Below are 24,340 nucleotides of genomic sequence, written 5' to 3'. Positions count from 1 at the left end.
CGATAGAAATATATGAATATAAATAGAAAAGCAGTAAAATAATGAATGTAAAAATATAAATGTTATGGTTATGTTTCATTTATATGTATAATCAAATGAAAAAAATGGTAAGTAAAACTTTATCCAGGAAAAAAATGTCATGTTATGAATGAAATTGTTGTATTTGACTCAAATGATGAAATTTTATTTGATGCTGTCAATGTTTTCATAGACGTTAACGCTGATATTATTAACTCTTTCAGTGTTGATCAACCAAATCTTCCAATCACAACAGTCCGATTGCATTCGAACGTCCACACCGTCAATGGCACTGAAACATCAGATAAACATCCGTTGCAGTTTTGTCAAGCATTTCTCGGTTGTTCTGCATCTTTTCTCGCCTTAGCAAAACTTCTGATCCCCCAACCCGATCACACATATTCACACAACACCAATTATCAATCCACACCGCTGACGATATGCTAATTAACACCCCTCTCAGCAAAGAAATCGCCTCGCCACGAGAGCGAGAAGGTCACCAGCTGTTGAATCGCTGCGCGCGTGGGCCTCAGAGCGCCCCGACGATTGGCCGAGTTCTGTCAACCCCGTTTGGATTTTCATCTCCTATGCGATTAACTGACTGATAAACGTTTGTTCAAGGTACGTCACGTTCTTGCGCTTGATAGGGTGGGCAAGGGCTTTTAATGAGATGTGAAAGTGTGAGGTGGCCGCCGTAATAAAGATGGATGACATCGTCTGGTGCAGAGAAATGACTTTTCCTTTGGCAAAGCGCAATATAGAAAACTGTTATTATTTTTTTCTTAAATAATTTAATAGGGTGCAACTCATTGGTTATCATTGATGGTGATAGAATTGATTGAATTAATCTGGGTCCCACTTTAAAGTACTACTAACATGTTTTTACAAGCTAATTATGATAGAATCTTGCTAAAACAGTGACCGGACGTTTCGTCGAAAGACGTTTGGTCCCCGGACGTTTGGTCACCGGATGTTTCGTTGAAAGACGTTTGGTCGACCGGACGTTTGGTAGAACAGACGTTTGGTAGTACAGACATTTGGTCGCAAGGTTTGCTCGCTGTCAAATTATGACAGAGTTTACTGTTGATATTTTGATATTAGATATTTAGATATTAAACTCACTGTCTCTCTCTCTCATGATTATAATTTTGAGAGCTGGTTTCAACAGTAACAACCCGGCGACCAAACGTCCGTTCTACCAAACGTCCATTCTACCAAACGTCCGTTCTACGAAACGTCCGGTCGACCAAACGTTCGGGGACCAAACATCCGGGGACCAAAAGTCTTTCGACGAAACGTCTGTGTACCGCTAAAACGTATTCAAAGATAAATTAAGATTTACACAGAACCATGACTATTGAAATTGTATAATAAAAATAATTTGTGTCGCGGTTTGCCTTTGCATAGTGGAAACCGATGACGAAAAGGACGAATCCGAAAGGGGCCTAATTGACTTCATGGAAAAGAGTTGTTGAGACTCATTGTGTTTATCGTGAAACGAGTTGGAATATGAAATTGAAAGTGGATCAGAGGAGGAAAGAGGTTCAGAAGACCAGGAGGTTTTACCGTACTAGTCCAATCCAGAGGCAGAATCACCATAACATAATGCAAGTGAGTGACAAACCATTTTGGGCTCCATTTACATTGTGTATTGGGCATTAAAACTATTTCTTGTGATTTTTTTAAGGGTTTATTTAACAAAGAAAAGGACTGCTGGTTTTCCATTCTTGTGGATTCAGTAAAGTACCACGTGACATGAAAGTGGGCCTTAAAAGGGTGAGTTTTGGCTATTTTTTGCAGCTAACATTAGTCATACTAATTATTATATTTTTCCCCTCGACAGAAATAAAAGCCTGCCATTCTGTCAGCCAATCAGATTCTTCCTGACACAGTTGGAGACTTCCAAGTAAAGCAAAGGCTTTGTTTTTTTGCAAGCTTTGTCGTATTGTCAGACCTCTTTGAGGAACATTCCGGTTGGGAACAAATGGTGAGTTGTCACATTTTTTTTGTTTAATATGCCCATTAAGAAGAGAAGTATTGTTAACTTGGAATTCTGACCAAATCCTTAATGGAAAGAACTATTTCTGGGGCTACCATGTCTTTAAAGACATTTCCAACCAATACATAGGAGGCACTGTGTTACAAATACAATGATTATACACAAAAGCAACATCATGGTTAGGCTAATAACACTGTAAAGTTGATTTTTGTTCAAATTTCCTATTTCAAAGAGGTCACAAAATCACTTCAAGGTTCTTAAAGTGATTTTTTCCCTTAGCAACCGTCGCTGTTGCACTTATGTAAAACTGCAAGTTTGTCAAATACCCGTGAAGGTTAAACTTTCGATTCAAAAGGAGGCGAAGCCAAAGCACTTGAATAGATAGATACAGTAAGGCAGCGTTTTCATTAGAGCGCTGCAGGGTTTGTGTTGTAAAGGTTTGACAGGCGACGCAAATGTTGATTTTGTGCTTTTCTCATGCGTGTCCTTGAAGGAATTATAGTCTCACAACAACAAACTTCATTAGGGCTGCCTTGGCATGTCATCATCTATAACAGGGCTCTCCTGAACAGAAACATCAGTGCTTGAAATCCTCACACATTCATTTGGCAAATGGGGAATGGGATGAAAATGTTTTAAAATGATTTTAATTTTTCAAGTGTCAAGCTGTTGGCTGCCATTGAAAGTAATTGACATCCTAACCATTTTGACTGGCAAATTGGATTGGACGTCCTTTAAAATGGATTTGTGCTTTATAACTTCAATGGCAGGGAATAAATTAGGGGCTGCCAGCAAAAACTCATTCGGAGGTATAATGATCACGTGATTGAAAATCGGGCCTGAGAACAAAAAAAACTGAAATAGGAAAAAAAAACTATAAATGGTCTTTTTTAAAAGAAAAACAGCCTTACTATACATGGTCATTTTTTGTAGAAAAACAGCCTTACTATACATGGTCATTTTTTAAGAAAAAAGGCTTACTATACATGGTCATTTTTTTGTAGAAAAACAGGCTTACTATACATGGTCATTTCTTTAAAGAAAAAAAGGCTTACTATACATGCTCTTTTTTTATTTTTAAAAAGGCTTACTATACACGGTCATTTTTGTAGAGACACAGGCTTACTATAAATGGTCGTTTTTTTAAAGGCTTACTGTACATGGTCATTTTTTGCAGAAAAATAGGTTTACTCTACAATCTACATGTTATTTTTTTTTTTGAAAAAATGGCTTACTATACATGGTCATTTTTTGTAGACAAAAAGGCTTACTATACAGTCGTTTTTTTTAAAGGCTTACTATACATAGTCATTTTTTAAAGAAAAAAAGGCTGACTATACATGGTCATTTTTTTTGAGAAAAAAGGTTAACTATTGTGACCATTTCCAGGATCAATGGCTGTTTTTCGCAAAAAGTAGCGAGATTTTACTGCAGTACAGCTAATAAAATACTGCGACGACAGACATTAGCATTAAGTCCAACAGCGTCAGAAATGGATGACTCGCCGCAAGCCCGGTTTGTAAGAGTCCGCCTGTTAAGTGCTGATAGTGAATGAAAATGAGTCCAAATTAACACCAGTTGGTGGAGGGATGCCAGCTGGCTTAAATACACAGCTATGGTCAAAGATAGACGTCCATGTGTATATTCTTTATCCTCCGCATAGCACAAGTCACGTTACCGCCGTGCATAACATCTGAGTCAAAACGGTCAAAACGGACAGGACGTCTATCGCCGTCGTTGGCACTGAATGAGTCCGGCTTCCCGGGTGACCTTTTGTGTTCAATGACATTAAAGTAGTGTGGTTTGTCGCATGAAAGTGGATTGGTGGTGGGGGGGGTGTCTAATGGATTAGACAGGCCGGTATTCAGACAGCTGTGGAGACGAACACAAGAGGATTTGCGAGGCTTCAACGTCTCTCGAGTGGCAACTGATTATCTTTGACTTTTACCTTGCGACACCACAAGCGCTCTTCATAAAGGAATTCATTTCATGGCATTCATTGTTTACCCTTTCTTGCTAAAAATTGTAATAGATTTGTGTTATGGTTACATTCATATAGGATAAGGCCATGGGTTAGGCCATGCAGTTCTGGGGTCGAGGGTTCGATCCCAGGTGAACAAAGTTATGTACCTTCAAATTTGTACTGTACAGTACAAATTTGAAGGTATTCACTGAATACGTTGTGGCTAACATGGTTTGTTCCAAAATTTTGGAATAAACTGATTTCATGCGCGGAGAATAGGTAAATAAATCAACATAAAGCAACCCTCTGGTTCTTTGGAATGGGTTTAATCAGGTTATAATATTCCCAATGGAGTCTGTATGTGGATCAATTTTTTATTGGCCATCGCTGGCAGCCGATAACTTAATAAAAACAACTTGTCGGTTTTACCTTGACTGCCCTCCTCATGCCACAATCCAAAAGGTCAAACTTGGACGAGTCAATGATCAGCAAGTGATTACTCTCATGACCTTCCCAACCTCTTCTCCTTCCTGCTCGAGAGCACTTAGCACGTACTAAAATCTGCTTCTTGCTTAATCCATTTAAAAAAAAAATGAGACTGGCAGAAATAATAATCCATCAAACTTACATATTTGGTGCTCGGCTGCTCCATTTTTCATCATTTTTTTTATCCTACAAACTCAGTGACCTGCACAGATTCCATTCTGCTTCATTATTCAGGAACACCTCATAGATTTTACATCTTTAGTGCAAAAAGTTTTCAGTTACGAAGGCTGCTATTAGTGAGCAATATTTTATTAGAAGAAAAAACAAACACTCAATAGAGCACTCTCTCTTACTATAGTCTCTCTTTATCACATATCTAATTCCTACATTTGTCCAAATTCTGTCATCTTTCAACAATTAAAGTGTAAATTCTGGAAAAGGAAGAACAAAATAATTTAACGCACATAAAAACATATGGTCAGTATATCTTCTAATGGGCGGAGCTAGTTCTGCCATGATTAATGCACATTTGTCGACAGCAATAGACGTCCAATCGACGAAAATTAATTAAATATATGATCTCTCTAATTCATTTGCAATGATACAGAAAAAAAGTTATATATAATATATAACTTTTTTCTGTGGCATTTTGCTTTAAGCGAGTGACAGGTGTCCAGCCAATCATTGGATATGATGCAATCACTGTGCGCAGCCAATCACAGCAGTGCTTGCGCATGTGGCTAGAGCTCACCATGCTAAAGTGAATGCAAAGCGTGGACTCCCCAAACCAGAGTTAAAAAACAACTATATGCTTCTTTTAAGTTGGTATGGCTGTCGGGGTATGTAGAAATAGAAGAACAAGCGATCAAACTGTGGGCCATGTTTTGTTTTTTTAGTGAGAAAGGTCTGTTCTTGCAAAACATTTGTGCGAGTTTTCCCATTGAAAACGATTGACTAAATGGAAGCCAGACTACCTCAAAGAACAAGTGAGAAGGACAGACATGGAAAAATAAGGTACAATTTAACATATTTATTACGTTTTTTGTATGGATATTAATAATTCAATGTTATTATGACTAGATCGTTTATGGGTAGAAGAAATACACTTGGTGATGGCAGGTGGGATACCGCTGTGTGGCCAAAGCGAGTACTACTTCTGATGTTGCTCACATTTGTAATCAGTCTGCTCGGGAAGGTTGTACATATTTTTATAATCAGATTCCCTCCACTATAGTGACTGCTGTTGCTGGTTGACGAGTGGCTAGTGCATCCGCCTCACAGCTCTGGGGTCGAGGGTTCGAACCCAGGTTGGTCCTTAATGTGTGGAGTTTGCATGCTCTCATCGGGTTTTCTCCGGGTCGTCCGGTTTCCTCCCACATCCCCAAAACATGCAAGGTAAGCTGGTTTAAGATTTTTAAATTGTAAATGATTGTCCTTTGTCTCCTTGTGCCCTGCAATTGGCTGGCTGTAATAGGCTCCGGCACACCCCCACGGACCTTGCGAGGATAAGCGGTTTGGAAAATGAATAAATAAACATGTGTAGCTTAAAAAAACACAATGCTTTTATATCATTTCTCAGGGGTTCTGAGGCTGCCCATAATATGCCCATCCTTCAAAATCCTGCAAAAAAAATCTGGATTTGAACAACCGTAGTAGCTGAATGGACTGGTGTCCACAAGCCAAAGCATAGAACTATCATGTCAAGTGTGTAAGTAATCTGTGACCCGCCCGTGCGCCAGTGGCCTTTACTGCACGCCGGGGAGTTCTCTTTGAGCCAGGAGGAGTGGAAGCCAAATCCGTCCTCTCCCTCCATTGAACATAATGACCACCACTGACAATGCGCAAAGATCCGTTTGTTCCCGCGTGGGCCAGCTGCCGGAACCTTCCTGTGCAACTTCAAAAAGACTCTAGGGCAGGGGTGGCAAATACGGGCTCGAGAGCCACATGCGGCTCCCAGCCAAAATCAATCTGATCATTTATTTAAAATGTCATTTTCTGAACCGCTTTATCCTCACTAGGGTTGTTTGGGGTGCTGGAGCCTATCAATGTGGCTCTTTGCTTCTTATCATTTTTTTTTAAATTTCATTTTCTGAACCACTTTATCCTGACTAGGGTTGCGTGGGGTGCTGGAGCCTATCCCAGCTGACTTCGGGCCAGAGGCAGGGACACCCTGAATTGGTGGCCAGCCAATTGCAGGGCACAAGAAGACGGACAACCAATCATAGCTAGGGTTCAATTTAGAGTGTCTAATCAGCCTACCGCATGTTTTTGGAATGTGAGATGAAACCGGAGTACCCGGAGAAAACCCACGCACAGAACATGCAGGTGGAACTACCTGGATTTGAATCCAGGACCCCAGAGCTTGTGAGGCCGAAGTGCCAACCACTCAAGCCACCGAAAAGTAAATTATAAATTATTAAAAATTAATTTGACAGATTAGATTTTTTTATTGATGCTTCCTATGTATGGTGTGGTTTAAAATTATGCCCGAGGGGGGGGGAACTGGAGGAAATAAATATCTACTTTTACACTGAAGAACTTTGAGTTAAATGTAAACAAAGCGAAATCTTAAGATTCTACTCGGCAAAAAAAAAAAATCACCCAGCTCTCTTTCATTTTATCATCAAAATCAGCAAGCAGGGCCGGGTCAATAACTTGACTCCTGATGGGAAAACGCGGGAGATTTGTGAGTATTTTATGCTTTTCACCCCCACCCACCCTCTTGTCGAGCTGATTGGATTCTTCCAATCAGCCCATGCAAATTGGAATCGGACGACAAGCCATCAATCACGTGTAGGGGGCGCAATCCGTCGAGTGGCTGGCTCGCCACGTGCCGCTTGACACATTGTTCCGTCGATACGCTCGCGGACCATCTCATACATCTCGGCTGCGGAGGTGTGTGCGTGAGACACACATTAGGAATAATCCATTTTCATCAAACGCCGCGACATGAAAGATTGCAGCGCCAAAGAACAACTCTCTTACTTTCGTGGGATAATAATACAGTTGCTTGAAATACCAGTCACTTACATTGATTTAAACAAATAATATTTTTTTAGAGATCTGTCTTTTTTCACCAAACATGCTGTAAGTGACATAATTGAATTCACAACAAAACAGTTTGGCCGATAGAATCCGAAAGTTGCGTTGCATTTACTTGCTCAAGACAAAAATGGGAAACCCCAATGGCACACAGGCTAACAATTAGCATCTGTAATTAGCAAGCGTAATAGTGAACTGATGATTTTAAGTGAACGAAGATGTTTTTATGATGCAAGTGTTTAGAGTTTTAAACGTGCTGAAGGAATTAATTCTTTTAAAACTTTTGACTTTTGAAAGTGCTTAATGCACATTTGACCACGTAAAAATACATAAAATTTTATCTTCTTTGCTGCCAGGCACGATTGGGAATCCAAATCACTGCGACTGCAAAGTGTCATATCGTTGCCGTTAACTTTCCGAGTTCACCGAGTTCTTTTTGGTGGAAAGTGGAATACAAATGTCAGTGGCTGTGTTCAATCCAACAGGGCGTGATTAGGAAGCCTGGCCGGCAGCTAAATGCGAAGAAAGGCCATAAAACAGCTACCATGATTGGTGCTAGTGTTGGACGCCACTCATTTGTAGACCAGTCACCCGTTGAACAAATCACAGGAGGAAGTACTCTTTCCATCCTGGAGGCCATTTTAATATAGAGCAGGACAAAGGTGGCCTGCAGCGTCCTCTGCTGAATTGCTTCTGAAGGACAACACTAGTGTTTTCCAACACTGTTGGTTTTTTTAAAGAAAAAAAGCCTTACTATACTATGTCATTTTGTAAAGAAAAAAAGCCCTACTATACTATGTCATTTTTTTAAGAAAAAAGCCTTACTATACTATGTCATTTTTTAAAGAAAAAAAGCCTTACTATACTATGTCATTTTTTAAGAAAGAAAAGCCTTACTATATTATGTTGTTTTTTAAGAAATAAAAGCCTCACTATACTATATCGTTTTTTAAGAAAAAAGCCCTACTATACTATGGCGTTTAAAAAAAAAAAGCCCTACTATACTATGTCGTTTTTTTAAAGAAAAAAAGCCTTACTATACTATGGCGTTTAAAAAAAAAAAAAAAAGCCCTACTATACTATGTCGTTTTTTAAAGAAAAAAAGCCTTACTATACTATGTCGTTTTTTTAAGAAAAATAGCCTTACTATACTATGTCGTTTTTTTAAGAAAAAAAGCCTTACTATACTATGTCGTTTTTTAAGGGAAAAAAAAGCCTTACTATGTCGTTTTTTAAAGAAAAAAAGCCTTACTATACTATGTCGTCTTTTAAGAAAAAATGCCTTACTATACTATGTCGTCTTTTAAGAAAAAAAGCCTTACTATACTATGTCGTTTTTTTAAGAAAAATAGCCTTACTATACTATGTCGTTTTTTTTAAGAAAAAAAGCCTTACTATACTATGTCGTTTTTTTAAGAAAAAAAGCCTTACTATACTATGTCGTTTTTTTAAGTAAAAAAGCCTTACTATACTATGTCGTTTTTTAAGAAAAAAAGCCTTACTATACTATGTCGTTTTTTTTAAGAAAAATAGCCTTACTATACTATGTCGTTTTTTTAAAGAAAAAAAGCCTTACTATACTATGTCGTTTTTTTAAGTAAAAAAGCCTTACTATACTATGTCGTTTTTTAAGAAAAAAAGCCTTACTATACTATGTCGTTTTTTTTTTAAGAAAAATAGCCTTACTATGCTATGTTGTTTTTTTAAAGAAAAAAAGCCTTACTATACTATGTCATTTTTTAAAGAAAAAAAGCCTTACTATACTATGTCGTCTTTTAAGAAAAAATGCCTTACTATACTATGTCGTCTTTTAAGAAAAAAAGCCTTACTATACTATGTCGTTTTTTAAGAAAAAAAAAGCCTTACTATACTATGTCGTTTTTTTTAAAAAAATAGCCTTACTATACTATGTGGTTTTTTAACAAAAAAAGCCTTACTATACTATGTCGTTTTTTTAAGAAAAAAAGCCTTACTATACTATGTCGTCTTTTAAGAAAAAAAGCCTTACTATACTATGTCGTTTTTTAAGAAAAAAAAAGCCTTACTATACTATGTCGTTTTTTAAAGAAATAAAGCCTTACTATACTATGTCGTCTTTTAAGAAAAAAAGCCTTAGTATACTATGTCGTTTTTTAAGAAAAAAAAGCCTTACTATACTATGTCGTTTTTTAAAGAAAAAAAGCCTTACTATACTATGTCGTTTTTTAAGAAAAATAGCCTTACTATTCTATGTCGTTTTTTTAAAGAAAAAAAGCCTTACTATACTATGTCGTTTTTTTAACAAAAAAAGCCTTACTATACTATGTCGTTTTTTAAAAGAAAAAAAGCCTTACTATACTATGTCGTTTTTTAAGAAAAAAAGCCTTACTATACTATGTCGTTTTTTTAAGAAAAAAAGCCTTACTATACTATGTCGTCTTTTAAGAAAAAAAGCCTTACTATACTATGTCGTCTTTTGGGAAAAAATGCCTTACTATACTATGTCGTTTTTTTAAGAAAAAAAGCCTTACTATACTATGTCGTTTTTTTAAGAAAAATAGCCTTACTATACTATGTCGTTTTTTTTAAGAAAAAAAGCCTTACTATACTATGTCGTTTTTTAAGAAAAAAAGCCTTACTATACTATGTCGTTTTTTTAAGAAAAAAAAGCCTTACTATACTGTGTCGTTTTTTAAAGAAAAAAAGCCTTACTATACTGTGTCGTCTTTTAGGAAAAAAAGCCTTACTATAGTATGTCGTTTTTTTAAGAAAAAAAGCCTTACTATACTATGTCGTTTTTTTTAAGAAAAATAGCCTTACTATACTATGTCGTTTTTTTAAGAAAAATAGCCTTACTATACTATGTTGTTTTTTTAAAGAAAAAAAGCCTTACTATACTATGTCGTTTTTTAAGAAAAAAAGCCTTACTATACTATGTCGTTTTTTAAGAAAAAAAAGCCTTACTATACTATGTCGTTTCTTTAAGAAAAAAAGCCTTACTATGTCGTCTTTTAAGAAAAAATGCCTTACTATACTATGTCGTCTTTTAAGAAAAAAAGCTTTACTATACTATGTCGTTTTTTTAAGAAAAATAGCCTTACTATACTATGTCGTTTTTTTAAAGAAAAAAAGCCTTACTATACTATGTCGTTTTTTTAAGAAAAAAAGCCTTACTATACTATGTCGTTTTTTTAAGTAAAAAAGCCTTACTATACTATGTCGTTTTTTAAGAAAAAAAGCCTTACTATACTATGTCGTTTTTTTTTAAGAAAAATAGCCTTACTATGCTATGTTGTTTTTTTAAAGAAAAAAAGCCTTACTATACTATGTCATTTTTTAAAGAAAAAAAGCCTTACTATACTATGTCGTCTTTTAAGAAAAAATGCCTTACTATACTATGTCGTCTTTTAAGAAAAAAAGCCTTACTATACTATGTCGTTTTTTAAGAAAAAAAAAGCCTTACTATACTATGTCGTTTTTTTAAAAAAAATAGCCTTACTATACTATGTGGTTTTTTAACAAAAAAAGCCTTACTATACTATGTCGTTTTTTTAAGAAAAAAAGCCTTACTATACTATGTCGTCTTTTAAGAAAAAAAGCCTTACTATACTATGTCGTCTTTTAAGAAAAAAAGCCTTACTATACTATGTCGTTTTTTAAGAAAAAAAAGCCTTACTATACTATGTCGTTTTTTAAAGAAATAAAGCCTTACTATACTATGTCGTCTTTTAAGAAAAAAAGCCTTACTATACTATGCCGTTTTTTAAGAAAAAAAAGCCTTACTATACTATGTCGTTTTTTAAAAGAAAAAAAGCCTTACTATACTATGTCGTTTTTTAAGAAAAATAGCCTTACTATTCTATGTCGTTTTTTTAAAGAAAAAAAGCCTTACTATACTATGTCGTTTTTTTAACAAAAAAAGCCTTACTATACTATGTCGTTTTTTAAAAGAAAAAAAGCCTTACTATACTATGTCGTTTTTTAAGAAAAAAAGCCTTACTATACTATGTCGTTTTTTTAAGAAAAATAGCCTTACTATACTATGTGTTTTTTTTAACAAAAAAAGCCTTACTATACTATGTCGTTTTTTTAAGAAAAAAAGCCATACTATACTATGTTGTCTTTTAAGAAAAAAAGCCTTACTATACTATGTCGTTTTTTAAGAAAAAAAAGCCTTACTATACTATGTCGTTTTTTAAAGAAATAAAGCCTTACTATACTATGTCGTCTTTTATGAAAAAATGCCTTACTATACTATGTCGTTTTTTTTAAAGAAAAAAAAAGCCTTACTATACTATGTCATTTTAAAAAAAAAAAAAAGCCTTACTATACTATGTCGTTTTTTAAGAAAAAAAGCCTTACTATACTATGTCGTCTTTTAAGAAAAAATGCCTTACTATACTATGTCGATTTTTTAAAGAAAAATAGCCTTACTATACTATGTCGTTTTTTAAAAGAAAAAAAGCCTTACTATACTATGTCGTTTTTTAAGAAAAAAAAGCCTTACTATACTATGTCGTTTTTTTAAGAAAAATAGCCTTACTATTCTATGTCGTTTTTTTAAAGAAAAAAAGCCTTACTATACTATGTCGTTTTTTTAAGAAAAAAAGCCTTACTATACTATGTCGTTTTTTTAAGAAAAAAAGCCTTACTATACTATGTCGTTTTTTAAGAAAAAAAGCCTTACTATACTATGTCGTTTTTTAAGAAAAAAAGCCTTACTATACTATGTCGTTTTTTTAAGAAAAAAAGCCTTACTATACTATGTCGTCTTTTAAGAAAAAATGCCTTACTATACTATGTCGTTTTTTAAAAGAAAAAAAGCCTTACTATACTATGTCGTTTTTTAAGAAAAAAAGCCTTACTATACTATGTCGTTTTTTTAAGAAAAATAGCCTTTCTATTCTATGTCGTTTTTTTTAAAGAAAAAAAGCCTTACTATACTATGTCGTTTTTTTAAGCAAAAAAGCCTTACTATACTATGTGGTTTTTTAACAAAAAAAGCCTTACTATACTATGTCGTTTTTTAACAAAAAAAGCCTTACTATACTATGTTGTTTTTTAACAAAAAAAGCCTTACTATACTATGTCGTTTTTTTTAAGAAAAAAAGCCTTACTATACTATGTCGTCTTTTAAGAAAAAATGCCTTACTATACTATGTCGTTTTTTAAGGAAAAAAAAGCCTTACTATACTATGTCGTTTTTTAAAGAAAAAAAGCCTTACTATACTATGTCGTTTTTTAAGAAAAAAAGCCTTACTATACTATGTCGTCTTTTAAGAAAAAAAGCCTTACTATACTATGTCGTTTTTTCAGAAAAAAAAGCCTTACTATACTATGTCGTCTTTTAGGAAAAAATGCCTTACTATACTATGTCGTTTTTTAAAGAAAAAAAGCCTTACTATACTATGTCGTTTTTTTAAGAAAAATAGCCTTACTATACTATGTCGTTTTTTTAAAGAAAAAAAGCCTTACTATACTATGTCGTTTTTTAAGAAAAAAAGCCTTACTATACTATGTCGTTTTTTTAAGAAAAAAAAGCCTTACTATACTGTGTCGTTTTTTAAAGAAAAAAAGCCTTACTATACTGTGTCGTCTTTTAGGAAAAAAAGCCTTACTATAGTATGTCGTTTTTTTAAGAAAAAAAGCCTTACTATACTATGTCATTTTTTTAAGAAAAATAGCCTTACTATACTATGTCGTTTTTTTAAAGAAAAAAAGCCTTACTATACTATGTCGTCTTTTAAGAAAAAAAGCCTTACTATACTATGTCGTTTTTTAAGAAAAAAAGCCTTACTATACTATGTCGTTTTTTAAAGAAAAAAAGCCTTACTATACTATGTCGCCTTTTAAGAAAAAAAAGCCTTACTATACTATGTCGTTTTTTTAAGAAAAAAGCCTTACTATACTATGTCGTTTTTTTTAAAGAAAAAAAGCCTTACTATACTATGTCGTTTTTTTAAGAAAAATAGCCTTACTATACTATGTCGGTTTTTTAAAGAAAAAAAGCCTTACTATACTATGTCGTTTTTTAAGAAAAAAAGCCTTACTATACTATGTCGTTTTTTAAAGAAAAAAAGCCTTACTATACTATGTCGTTTTTTAAGAAAAAATGCCTTACTATACTATGTCGTTTTTTAAAGAAAAAAAGCCTTACTATACTATGTCGCCTTTTAAGAAAAAAAAGCCTTACTATACTATGTCGTTTTTTAAGAAAAAAGCCTTACTATACTATGTCGTTTTTTTTTAGAAAAAAAGCCTTACTATACTATGTCGTTTTTTAAGAAAAACACTCTTACTATACTATGTCGTTTTTTAAAGAAAAAAAGCCTTACTATACTATGTCGTTTTTTAAGAAAAAAAGCCTTACTATACTATGTCGTTTTTTAAAGAAAAAAAGCCTTACTATACTATGTCGCCTTTTAAGAAAAAAAAGCCTTACTATACTGTCGTTTTTTTAAGAAAAAAGCCTTACTATACTATGTCGTTTTTTTTAAAGAAAAAAAGCCTTACTATACTATGTCGTTTTTTTAAGAAAAATAGCCTTACTATACTATGTCGTTTTTTTAAAGAAAAATAGCCTTACTATACTATGTCGTTTTTTTAAAGAAAAATAGCCTTACTATACTATGTCGTTTTTTTTAAGAAAAAAAGCCTTACTATACTATGTCGTTTTTTAAGAAAAAAAGCCTTACTATACTATGTCGTTTTTTAAGAAAAAAAAGCCTTACTATACTATGTCGTTTTTTAAAGAAAAAAAGCCTTACTATACTATGTCGTTTTTTAAGAAAAAAAGCCTTACTATACTATGTCGTTTTTTAAAGAAAAAAAGCCTTACTATACTATGTCGCCTTTTAAGAAAAATAGCCTTACTATACTATGTCGTTTTTTTAAGAAAAAAAGCCTTACTATACTATGTCGTTTTTTAAGGGAAAAAAAAGCCTTACTATGTCGTTTTTTAAAGAAAAAAAGCCTTACTATACTATGTCGTCTTTTAAGAAAAAATGCCTTACTATACTATGTCGTCTTTTAAGAAAAAAAGCCTTACTATACTATGTCGTTTTTTTAAGAAAAATAGCCTTACTATACTATGTCGTTTTTTTTAAGAAAAAAAGCCTTACTATACTATGTCGTTTTTTTAAGAAAAAAAGCCTTACTATACTATGTCGTTTTTTTAAGTAAAAAAGCCTTACTATACTATGTCGTTTTTTAAGAAAAAAAGCCTTACTATACTATGTCGTTTTTTTTAAGAAAAATAGCCTTACTATACTATGTCGTTTTTTTAAAGAAAAAAAGCCTTACTATACTATGTCGTTTTTTTAAGTAAAAAAGCCTTACTATACTATGTCGTTTTTTAAGAAAAAAAGCCTTACTATACTATGTCGTTTTTTTTTAAGAAAAATAGCCTTACTATGCTATGTTGTTTTTTTAAAGAAAAAAAGCCTTACTATACTATGTCATTTTTTAAAGAAAAAAAGCCTTACTATACTATGTCGTCTTTTAAGAAAAAATGCCTTACTATACTATGTCGTCTTTTAAGAAAAAAAGCCTTACTATACTATGTCGTTTTTTAAGAAAAAAAAAGCCTTACTATACTATGTCGTTTTTTTAAAAAAAATAGCCTTACTATACTATGTGGTTTTTTAACAAAAAAAGCCTTACTATACTATGTCGTTTTTTTAAGAAAAAAAGCCTTACTATACTATGTCGTCTTTTAAGAAAAAAAGCCTTACTATACTATGTCGTTTTTTAAGAAAAAAAAAGCCTTACTATACTATGTCGTTTTTTAAAGAAATAAAGCCTTACTATACTATGTCGTCTTTTAAGAAAAAAAGCCTTAGTATACTATGTCGTTTTTTAAGAAAAAAAAGCCTTACTATACTATGTCGTTTTTTAAAGAAAAAAAGCCTTACTATACTATGTCGTTTTTTAAGAAAAATAGCCTTACTATTCTATGTCGTTTTTTTAAAGAAAAAAAGCCTTACTATACTATGTCGTTTTTTTAACAAAAAAAGCCTTACTATACTATGTCGTTTTTTAAAAGAAAAAAAGCCTTACTATACTATGTCGTTTTTTAAGAAAAAAAGCCTTACTATACTATGTCGTTTTTTTAAGAAAAAAAGCCTTACTATACTATGTCGTCTTTTAAGAAAAAAAGCCTTACTATACTATGTCGTCTTTTGGGAAAAAATGCCTTACTATACTATGTCGTTTTTTTAAGAAAAAAAGCCTTACTATACTATGTCGTTTTTTTAAGAAAAATAGCCTTACTATACTATGTCGTTTTTTTTAAGAAAAAAAGCCTTACTATACTATGTCGTTTTTTAAGAAAAAAAGCCTTACTATACTATGTCGTTTTTTTAAGAAAAAAAAGCCTTACTATACTGTGTCGTTTTTTAAAGAAAAAAAGCCTTACTATACTGTGTCGTCTTTTAGGAAAAAAAGCCTTACTATAGTATGTCGTTTTTTTAAGAAAAAAAGCCTTACTATACTATGTCGTTTTTTTTAAGAAAAATAGCCTTACTATACTATGTCGTTTTTTTAAGAAAAATAGCCTTACTATACTATGTTGTTTTTTTAAAGAAAAAAAGCCTTACTATACTATGTCGTTTTTTTAAGAAAAATAGCCTTACTATACTATGTCGTTTTTTTAAAGAAAAAAAGCCTTACTATACTATGTCGTTTTTTTAAGAAAAAAAGCCTTACTATACTATGTCGTTTTTTTAAGTAAAAAAGCCTTACTATACTATGTCGTTTTTTAAGAAAAAAAGCCTTACTATACTATGTCGTTTTTTTTTAAGAAAAATAGCCTTACTATGCTATGTTGTTTTTTTAAAGAAAAAAAGCCTTACTATACTATGTCATTTTTTAAAGAAAAAAAGCCTTACTATACTATGTCGTCTTTTAAGAAAAAATGCCTTACTATACTATGTCGTCTTTTAAGAAAAAAAACCTTACTATACTATGTCGTTTTTTAAGAAAAAAAAAGCCTTACTATACTATGTCGTTTTTTTAAAAAAAATAGCCTTACTATACTATGTGGTTTTTTAACAAAAAAAGCCTTACTATACTATGTCGTTTTTTTAAGAAAAAAAGCCTTACTATACTATGTCGTCTTTTAAGAAAAAAAGCCTTACTATACTATGTCGTCTTTTAAGAAAAAAAGCCTTACTATACTATGTCGTTTTTTAAGAAAAAAAAGCCTTACTATACTATGTCGTTTTTTAAAGAAATAAAGCCTTACTATACTATGTCGTCTTTTAAGAAAAAAAGCCTTACTATACTATGCCGTTTTTTAAGAAAAAAAAGCCTTACTATACTATGTCGTTTTTTAAAAGAAAAAAAGCCTTACTATACTATGTCGTTTTTTAAGAAAAATAGCCTTACTATTCTATGTCGTTTTTTTAAAGAAAAAAAGCCTTACTATACCATGTCGTTTTTTTAACAAAAAAAGCCTTACTATACTATGTCGTTTTTTAAAAGAAAAAAAGCCTTACTATACTATGTCGTTTTTTAAGAAAAAAAGCCTTACTATACTATGTCGTTTTTTTAAGAAAAATAGCCTTACTATACTATGTGTTTTTTTTAACAAAAAAAGCCTTACTATACTATGTCGTTTTTTTAAGAAAAAAAGCCATACTATACTATGTTGTCTTTTAAGAAAAAAAGCCTTACTATACTATGTCGTTTTTTAAGAAAAAAAAGCCTTACTATACTATGTCGTTTTTTAAAGAAATAAAGCCTTACTATACTATGTCGTCTTTTATGAAAAAATGCCTTACTATACTATGTCGTTTTTTTTAAAGAAAAAAAAAGCCTTACTATACTATGTCATTTTTAAAAAAAAAAAAGCCTTACTATACTATGTCGTTTTTTAAGAAAAAAAGCCTTACTATACTATGTCGTCTTTTAAGAAAAAATGCCTTACTATACTATGTCGATTTTTTAAAGAAAAATAGCCTTACTATACTATGTCGTTTTTTAAAAGAAAAAAAGCCTTACTATACTATGTCGTTTTTTAAGAAAAAAAAGCCTTACTATACTATGTCGTTTTTTTAAGAAAAATAGCCTTACTATTCTATGTCGTTTTTTTAAAGAAAAAAAGCCTTACTATACTATGTCGTTTTTTTAAGAAAAAAAGCCTTACTATACTATGTCGTTTTTTTAAGAAAAAAAGCCTTACTATACTATGTCGTTTTTTAAGAAAAAAAGCCTTACTATACTATGTCGTTTTTTAAGAAAAAAAGCCTTACTATACTATGTCGTTTTTTTAAGAAAAAAAGCCTTACTATACTATGTCGTCTTTTAAGAAAAAATGCCTTACTATACTATGTCATTTTTTAAAGAAAAAAAGCCTTACTATACTATGTCGTCTTTTAAGAAAAAATGCCTTACTATACTATGTCGTCTTTTAAGAAAAAAAGCCTTACTATACTATGTCGTTTTTTAAGAAAAAAAAAGCCTTACTATACTATGTCGTTTTTTTAAAAAAAATAGCCTTACTATACTATGTGGTTTTTTAACAAAAAAAGCCTTACTATACTATGTCGTTTTTTTAAGAAAAAAAGCCTTACTATACTATGTCGTCTTTTAAGAAAAAAAGCCTTACTATACTATGTCGTTTTTTAAGAAAAAAAAAGCCTTACTATACTATGTCGTTTTTTAAAGAAATAAAGCCTTACTATACTATGTCGTCTTTTAAGAAAAAAAGCCTTAGTATACTATGTCGTTTTTTAAGAAAAAAAAGCCTTACTATACTATGTCGTTTTTTAAAGAAAAAAAGCCTTACTATACTATGTCGTTTTTTAAGAAAAATAGCCTTACTATTCTATGTCGTTTTTTTAAAGAAAAAAAGCCTTACTATACTATGTCGTTTTTTTAACAAAAAAAGCCTTACTATACTATGTCGTTTTTTAAAAGAAAAAAAGCCTTACTATACTATGTCGTTTTTTAAGAAAAAAAGCCTTACTATACTATGTCGTTTTTTTAAGAAAAAAAGCCTTACTATACTATGTCGTCTTTTAAGAAAAAAAGCCTTACTATACTATGTCGTCTTTTGGGAAAAAATGCCTTACTATACTATGTCGTTTTTTTAAGAAAAAAAGCCTTACTATACTATGTCGTTTTTTTAAGAAAAATAGCCTTACTATACTATGTCGTTTTTTTTAAGAAAAAAAGCCTTACTATACTATGTCGTTTTTTAAGAAAAAAAGCCTTACTATACTGTGTCGTTTTTTAAAGAAAAAAAGCCTTACTATACTGTGTCGTCTTTTAGGAAAAAAAGCCTTACTATAGTATGTCGTTTTTTTAAGAAAAAAAGCCTTACTATACTATGTCGTTTTTTTTAAGAAAAATAGCCTTACTATACTATGTCGTTTTTTTAAGAAAAATAGCCTTACTATACTATGTTGTTTTTTTAAAGAAAAAAAGCCTTACTATACTATGTCGTTTTTTAAGAAAAAAAGCCTTACTATACTATGTCGTTTTTTAAGAAAAAAAAGCCTTACTATACTATGTCGTTTCTTTAAGAAAAAAAGCCTTACTATGTCGTCTTTTAAGAAAAAATGCCTTACTATACTATGTCGTCTTTTAAGAAAAAAAGCTTTACTATACTATGTCGTTTTTTTAAGAAAAATAGCCTTACTATACTATGTCGTTTTTTTAAAGAAAAAAAGCCTTACTATACTATGTCGTTTTTTTAAGAAAAAAAGCCTTACTATACTATGTCGTTTTTTTAAGTAAAAAAGCCTTACTATACTATGTCGTTTTTTAAGAAAAAAAGCCTTACTATACTATGTTGTTTTTTTAAAGAAAAAAAGCCTTACTATACTATGTCATTTTTTAAAGAAAAAAAGCCTTACTATACTATGTCGTCTTTTAAGAAAAAATGCCTTACTATACTATGTCGTCTTTTAAGAAAAAAAGCCTTACTATACTATGTCGTTTTTTAAGAAAAAAAAAGCCTTACTATACTATGTCGTTTTTTTAAAAAAAATAGCCTTACTATACTATGTGGTTTTTTAACAAAAAAAGCCTTACTATACTATGTCGTTTTTTTAAGAAAAAAAGCCTTACTATACTATGTCGTCTTTTAAGAAAAAAAGCCTTACTATACTATGTCGTCTTTTAAGAAAAAAAGCCTTACTATACTATGTCGTTTTTTAAGAAAAAAAAGCCTTACTATACTATGTCGTTTTTTAAAGAAATAAAGCCTTACTATACTATGTCGTCTTTTAAGAAAAAAAGCCTTACTATACTATGCCGTTTTTTAAGAAAAAAAAGCCTTACTATACTATGTCGTTTTTTAAAAGAAAAAAAGCCTTACTATACTATGTCGTTTTTTAAGAAAAATAGCCTTACTATTCTATGTCGTTTTTTTAAAGAAAAAAAGCCTTACTATACTATGTCGTTTTTTTAACAAAAAAAGCCTTACTATACTATGTCGTTTTTTAAAAGAAAAAAAGCCTTACTATACTATGTCGTTTTTTAAGAAAAAAAAGCCTTACTATACTATGTCGTTTTTTTAAGAAAAATAGCCTTACTATACTATGTGTTTTTTTTAACAAAAAAAGCCTTACTATACTATGTCGTTTTTTTAAGAAAAAAAGCCATACTATACTATGTTGTCTTTTAAGAAAAAAAGCCTTACTATACTATGTCGTTTTTTAAGAAAAAAAAGCCTTACTATACTATGTCGTTTTTTAAAGAAATAAAGCCTTACTATACTATGTCGTCTTTTATGAAAAAATGCCTTACTATACTATGTCGTTTTTTTTAAAGAAAAAAAAAGCCTTACTATACTATGTCATTTTTAAAAAAAAAAAAGCCTTACTATACTATGTCGTTTTTTAAGAAAAAAAGCCTTACTATACTATGTCGTCTTTTAAGAAAAAATGCCTTACTATACTATGTCGATTTTTTAAAGAAAAATAGCCTTACTATACTATGTCGTTTTTTAAAAGAAAAAAAGCCTTACTATACTATGTCGTTTTTTAAGAAAAAAAAGCCTTACTATACTATGTCGTTTTTTTAAGAAAAATAGCCTTACTATTCTGTCGTTTTTTTAAAGAAAAAAAGCCTTACTATACTATGTCGTTTTTTTAAGAAAAAAAGCCTTACTATACTATGTCGTTTTTTTAAGAAAAAAAGCCTTACTATACTATGTCGTTTTTTAAGAAAAAAAGCCTTACTATACTATGTCGTTTTTTAAGAAAAAAAGCCTTACTATACTATGTCGTTTTTTTAAGAAAAAAAGCCTTACTATACTATGTCGTCTTTTAAGAAAAAATGCCTTACTATACTATGTCGTTTTTTAAAAGAAAAAAAGCCTTACTATACTATGTCGTTTTTTAAGAAAAAAAGCCTTACTATACTATGTCGTTTTTTTAAGAAAAATAGCCTTTCTATTCTATGTCGTTTTTTTTAAAGAAAAAAAGCCTTACTATACTATGTCGTTTTTTTAAGCAAAAAAGCCTTACTATACTATGTGGTTTTTTAACAAAAAAAGCCTTACTATACTATGTCGTTTTTTAAGAAAAAAAGCCTTACTATACTATGTTGTTTTTTAACAAAAAAAGCCTTACTATACTATGTCGTTTTTTTTAAGAAAAAAAGCCTTACTATACTATGTCGTCTTTTAAGAAAAAATGCCTTACTATACTATGTCGTTTTTTAAGGAAAAAAAAGCCTTACTATACTATGTCGTTTTTTAAAGAAAAAAAGCCTTACTATACTATGTCGTTTTTTAAGAAAAAAAGCCTTACTATACTATGTCGTCTTTTAAGAAAAAAAGCCTTACTATACTATGTCGTTTTTTCAGAAAAAAAAGCCTTACTATACTATGTCGTCTTTTAGGAAAAAATGCCTTACTATACTATGTCGTTTTTTAAAGAAAAAAAGCCTTACTATACTATGTCGTTTTTTTAAGAAAAATAGCCTTACTATACTATGTCGTTTTTTTAAAGAAAAAAAGCCTTACTATACTATGTCGTTTTTTAAGAAAAAAAGCCTTACTATACTATGTCGTTTTTTTAAGAAAAAAAAGCCTTACTATACTGTGTCGTTTTTTAAAGAAAAAAAGCCTTACTATACTGTGTCGTCTTTTAGGAAAAAAAGCCTTACTATAGTATGTCGTTTTTTTAAGAAAAAAAGCCTTACTATACTATGTCATTTTTTTAAGAAAAATAGCCTTACTATACTATGTCGTTTTTTTAAAGAAAAAAAGCCTTACTATACTATGTCGTCTTTTAAGAAAAAAAGCCTTACTATACTATGTCGTTTTTTAAGAAAAAAAGCCTTACTATACTATGTCGTTTTTTAAAGAAAAAAAGCCTTACTATACTATGTCGCCTTTTAAGAAAAAAAAGCCTTACTATACTATGTCGTTTTTTTAAGAAAAAAGCCTTACTATACTATGTCGTTTTTTTTAAAGAAAAAAAGCCTTACTATACTATGTCGTTTTTTTTAAGAAAAATAGCCTTACTATACTATGTCGGTTTTTTAAAGAAAAAAAGCCTTACTATACTATGTCGTTTTTTAAGAAAAAAAGCCTTACTATACTATGTCGTTTTTTAAAGAAAAAAAGCCTTACTATACTATGTCGCCTTTTAAGAAAAAAAAGCCTTACTATACTGTCGTTTTTTTAAGAAAAAAGCCTTACTATACTATGTCGTTTTTTTTAAAGAAAAAAAGCCTTACTATACTATGTCGTTTTTTTAAGAAAAATAGCCTTACTATACTATGTCGTTTTTTTAAAGAAAAATAGCCTTACTATACTATGTCGTTTTTTTAAAGAAAAATAGCCTTACTATACTATGTCGTTTTTTTTAAGAAAAAAAGCCTTACTATACTATGTCGTTTTTTAAGAAAAAAAGCCTTACTATACTATGTCGTTTTTTAAGAAAAAAAAGCCTTACTATACTATGTCGTTTTTTAAAGAAAAAAAGCCTTACTATACTATGTCGTTTTTTAAGAAAAAAAGCCTTACTATACTATGTCGTTTTTTTAAAGAAAAAAAGCCTTACTATACTATGTCGCCTTTTAAGAAAAAAAAGCCTTACTATACTATGTCGTTTTTTTAAGAAAAAAGCCTTACTATACTATGTCGTTTTTTTTTTTTTGAAAAAAAGCCTTACTATACTATGTCGTCTTTTAAGAAAAACAGCCTTACTATACTATGTCGGTTTTTTTTTAAAGAAAAAAGCCTTACTATACATGGTCATTTTTTAAGAAAAAAAGCCTTTCTATACATAGTCATTTTTTATTTCTAAAAAAAAAAAGCCTTACTATACATGGTCATTTTTTAAGAAAAAAAGCCTTTCTATACATAGTCATTTTTTATTTCTTAAAAAAAAGCCTTACTATACATGGTCATTTTTTTCATTAAAAAAGCCTTACTATACATGGTCATATTTTCAGCAAAAAATGCCTTACTTAAAAAATAGATAAAACAACAATTTAGGGCAGCTCAAGTGGTGAAAACACTTATTTCTTCTTAGTCAAACCGGGTTTTTACAAAATACCAACAGTAGATGGCAGCAATGTTTCATCAACAAGTCTCTAGTGCAGGAAGTGGAAAGGGGGGAGAAAATGGAGGAGGAGAAGCAGAAGGAGGAGGAGTGAGTGTTGGGTGTGTTGGGTATTAGTCTTCAACATTCTTTTTACACAACTTGTTGAGCACAGTAACTTTTTTGTTCAGGCGTCAACCTGGCAACTCCATAAAAGTTGATCCACTTGAGAATTTGGAGTCTTTTTTGTGTTGACCTCTTGTTGTCATCTGTCTGTCCAAGGAAGTGCGAGTGGAGATGCAGGCCGGCAGCAGCAATGAGATGTGGGAGGGTTGGAACGCCGTTTCCAACCAAGTCTACAACAACCCCAAGGTAAGCTTCCGCTCATCTGTCATTGAAGGCAATAGACATCCGTCATTGGTTAAAATCATGCATACTTGATCCAACTGAAAAAAAAAAAAAAAAAAAAAAAAACATTTTTTGTGTTTTTGGACATTTTTGTAAACAATATCCTTCTAGACTTGATATCAAAAACACATTATGGCAAGTAACAAAAATAAGGGATATAACCTGAGAAAACAAAAATCCTACAAACGAGGCATCTAGAATGCAACACTGCTTGGCATGGATGTTTTGTACATTAAAAATCCAACGAAAAGAAAAATACATGATGCATTTTGACATTTTGTTGCTTGTGGCTGACAGGTGACGGTGCTGATGAACTCGCGAGCGGTCCAGTACCTGAATGGCCACCCGGTTTTGGCGCTGGCGGTCATGACGTTCTGCGCCACGGCTGTGGTTCCGGTCAGCCTTTTCGTCCTCTTCGCCCTGGTGACGCTCGTCATGGCGGTTGGCGCTTTTCTTTTCTTTGAAGGTAATTTTTTGGGAATATTAAGGGTTTATTTTTAGATGTTAGTATTTTCGATTTTACTACAAGGTATATTCCCTTTTGGTTAGTTTTCCATTTAATGTTATGATTTTATTTATTCCGGAATGCATGTGCTTTATGTCATGTGTAGTGAATGTTTGAGTGTGTGATTCCGGATTTTTTTAAAAAACTTTATTGAAATGATTTCACTAATTGACATTGTTTAGGCTCCTTGCTGTTTATGGGTGCATTGAGTCTGCTGTGCATTCTGTCCGGCGTGGCCTTCTTCTCGCTTGTGGCGTCGGCGGTCGTCGCTGCCTTTTACATGGTCACCTCCAACATCCTTTACTACTACTACCCTCATCTAACTAAGGTAAAAATACAACAAAATATAACTAACTGTCTTTTTGGCAATGTTGGACATTTAAAACCCTACCATTACGAGAGTTAAGTGTTAAAAATCCATTTTTTTGTGCCCA

The 24,340-nt window shown here is 31.4% G+C and overlaps 1 protein-coding gene across 1 annotated transcript; it reads left to right on the top strand.

The window, feature by feature from the left end:
- Positions 1-1,490: 1,490 nt before the first annotated feature.
- On the top strand, positions 1,491-24,312 carry LOC144088312 (lipid droplet assembly factor 1-like). The gene is made up of 7 exons (XM_077618645.1): positions 1,491-1,629; positions 1,706-1,794; positions 1,862-2,005; positions 23,276-23,365; positions 23,699-23,867; positions 24,089-24,234; positions 24,307-24,312. The coding sequence occupies exons 3-7, from the start codon at positions 2,003-2,005 to the stop codon at positions 24,310-24,312; spliced, it is 414 nt and encodes a 137-aa protein (XP_077474771.1). The 5' UTR covers positions 1,491-1,629; positions 1,706-1,794; positions 1,862-2,002.
- The last annotated feature ends 28 nt before the right edge of the window (positions 24,313-24,340 follow it).

Source organism: Stigmatopora argus, chromosome 14, assembly GCF_051989625.1.
Source record: "Stigmatopora argus isolate UIUO_Sarg chromosome 14, RoL_Sarg_1.0, whole genome shotgun sequence".
Lineage (NCBI taxonomy): Eukaryota > Metazoa > Chordata > Actinopteri > Syngnathiformes > Syngnathidae > Stigmatopora > Stigmatopora argus.
The sequence above is the reverse complement of the archived record's forward strand: the minus strand, read 5'-3'. Positions and strand labels throughout refer to the sequence as shown.

Excerpts from the sequence above, each read along its gene's own strand:
- LOC144088312 (XM_077618645.1), top strand. Across the intron at positions 23,366-23,698 it reads AAGTCTACAACAACCCCAAG|GTGACGGTGCTGATGAACTC; the intron begins GTAAGCTTCCGC and ends TGTGGCTGACAG. Across the intron at positions 23,868-24,088 it reads CGCTTTTCTTTTCTTTGAAG|GCTCCTTGCTGTTTATGGGT; the intron begins GTAATTTTTTGG and ends GACATTGTTTAG.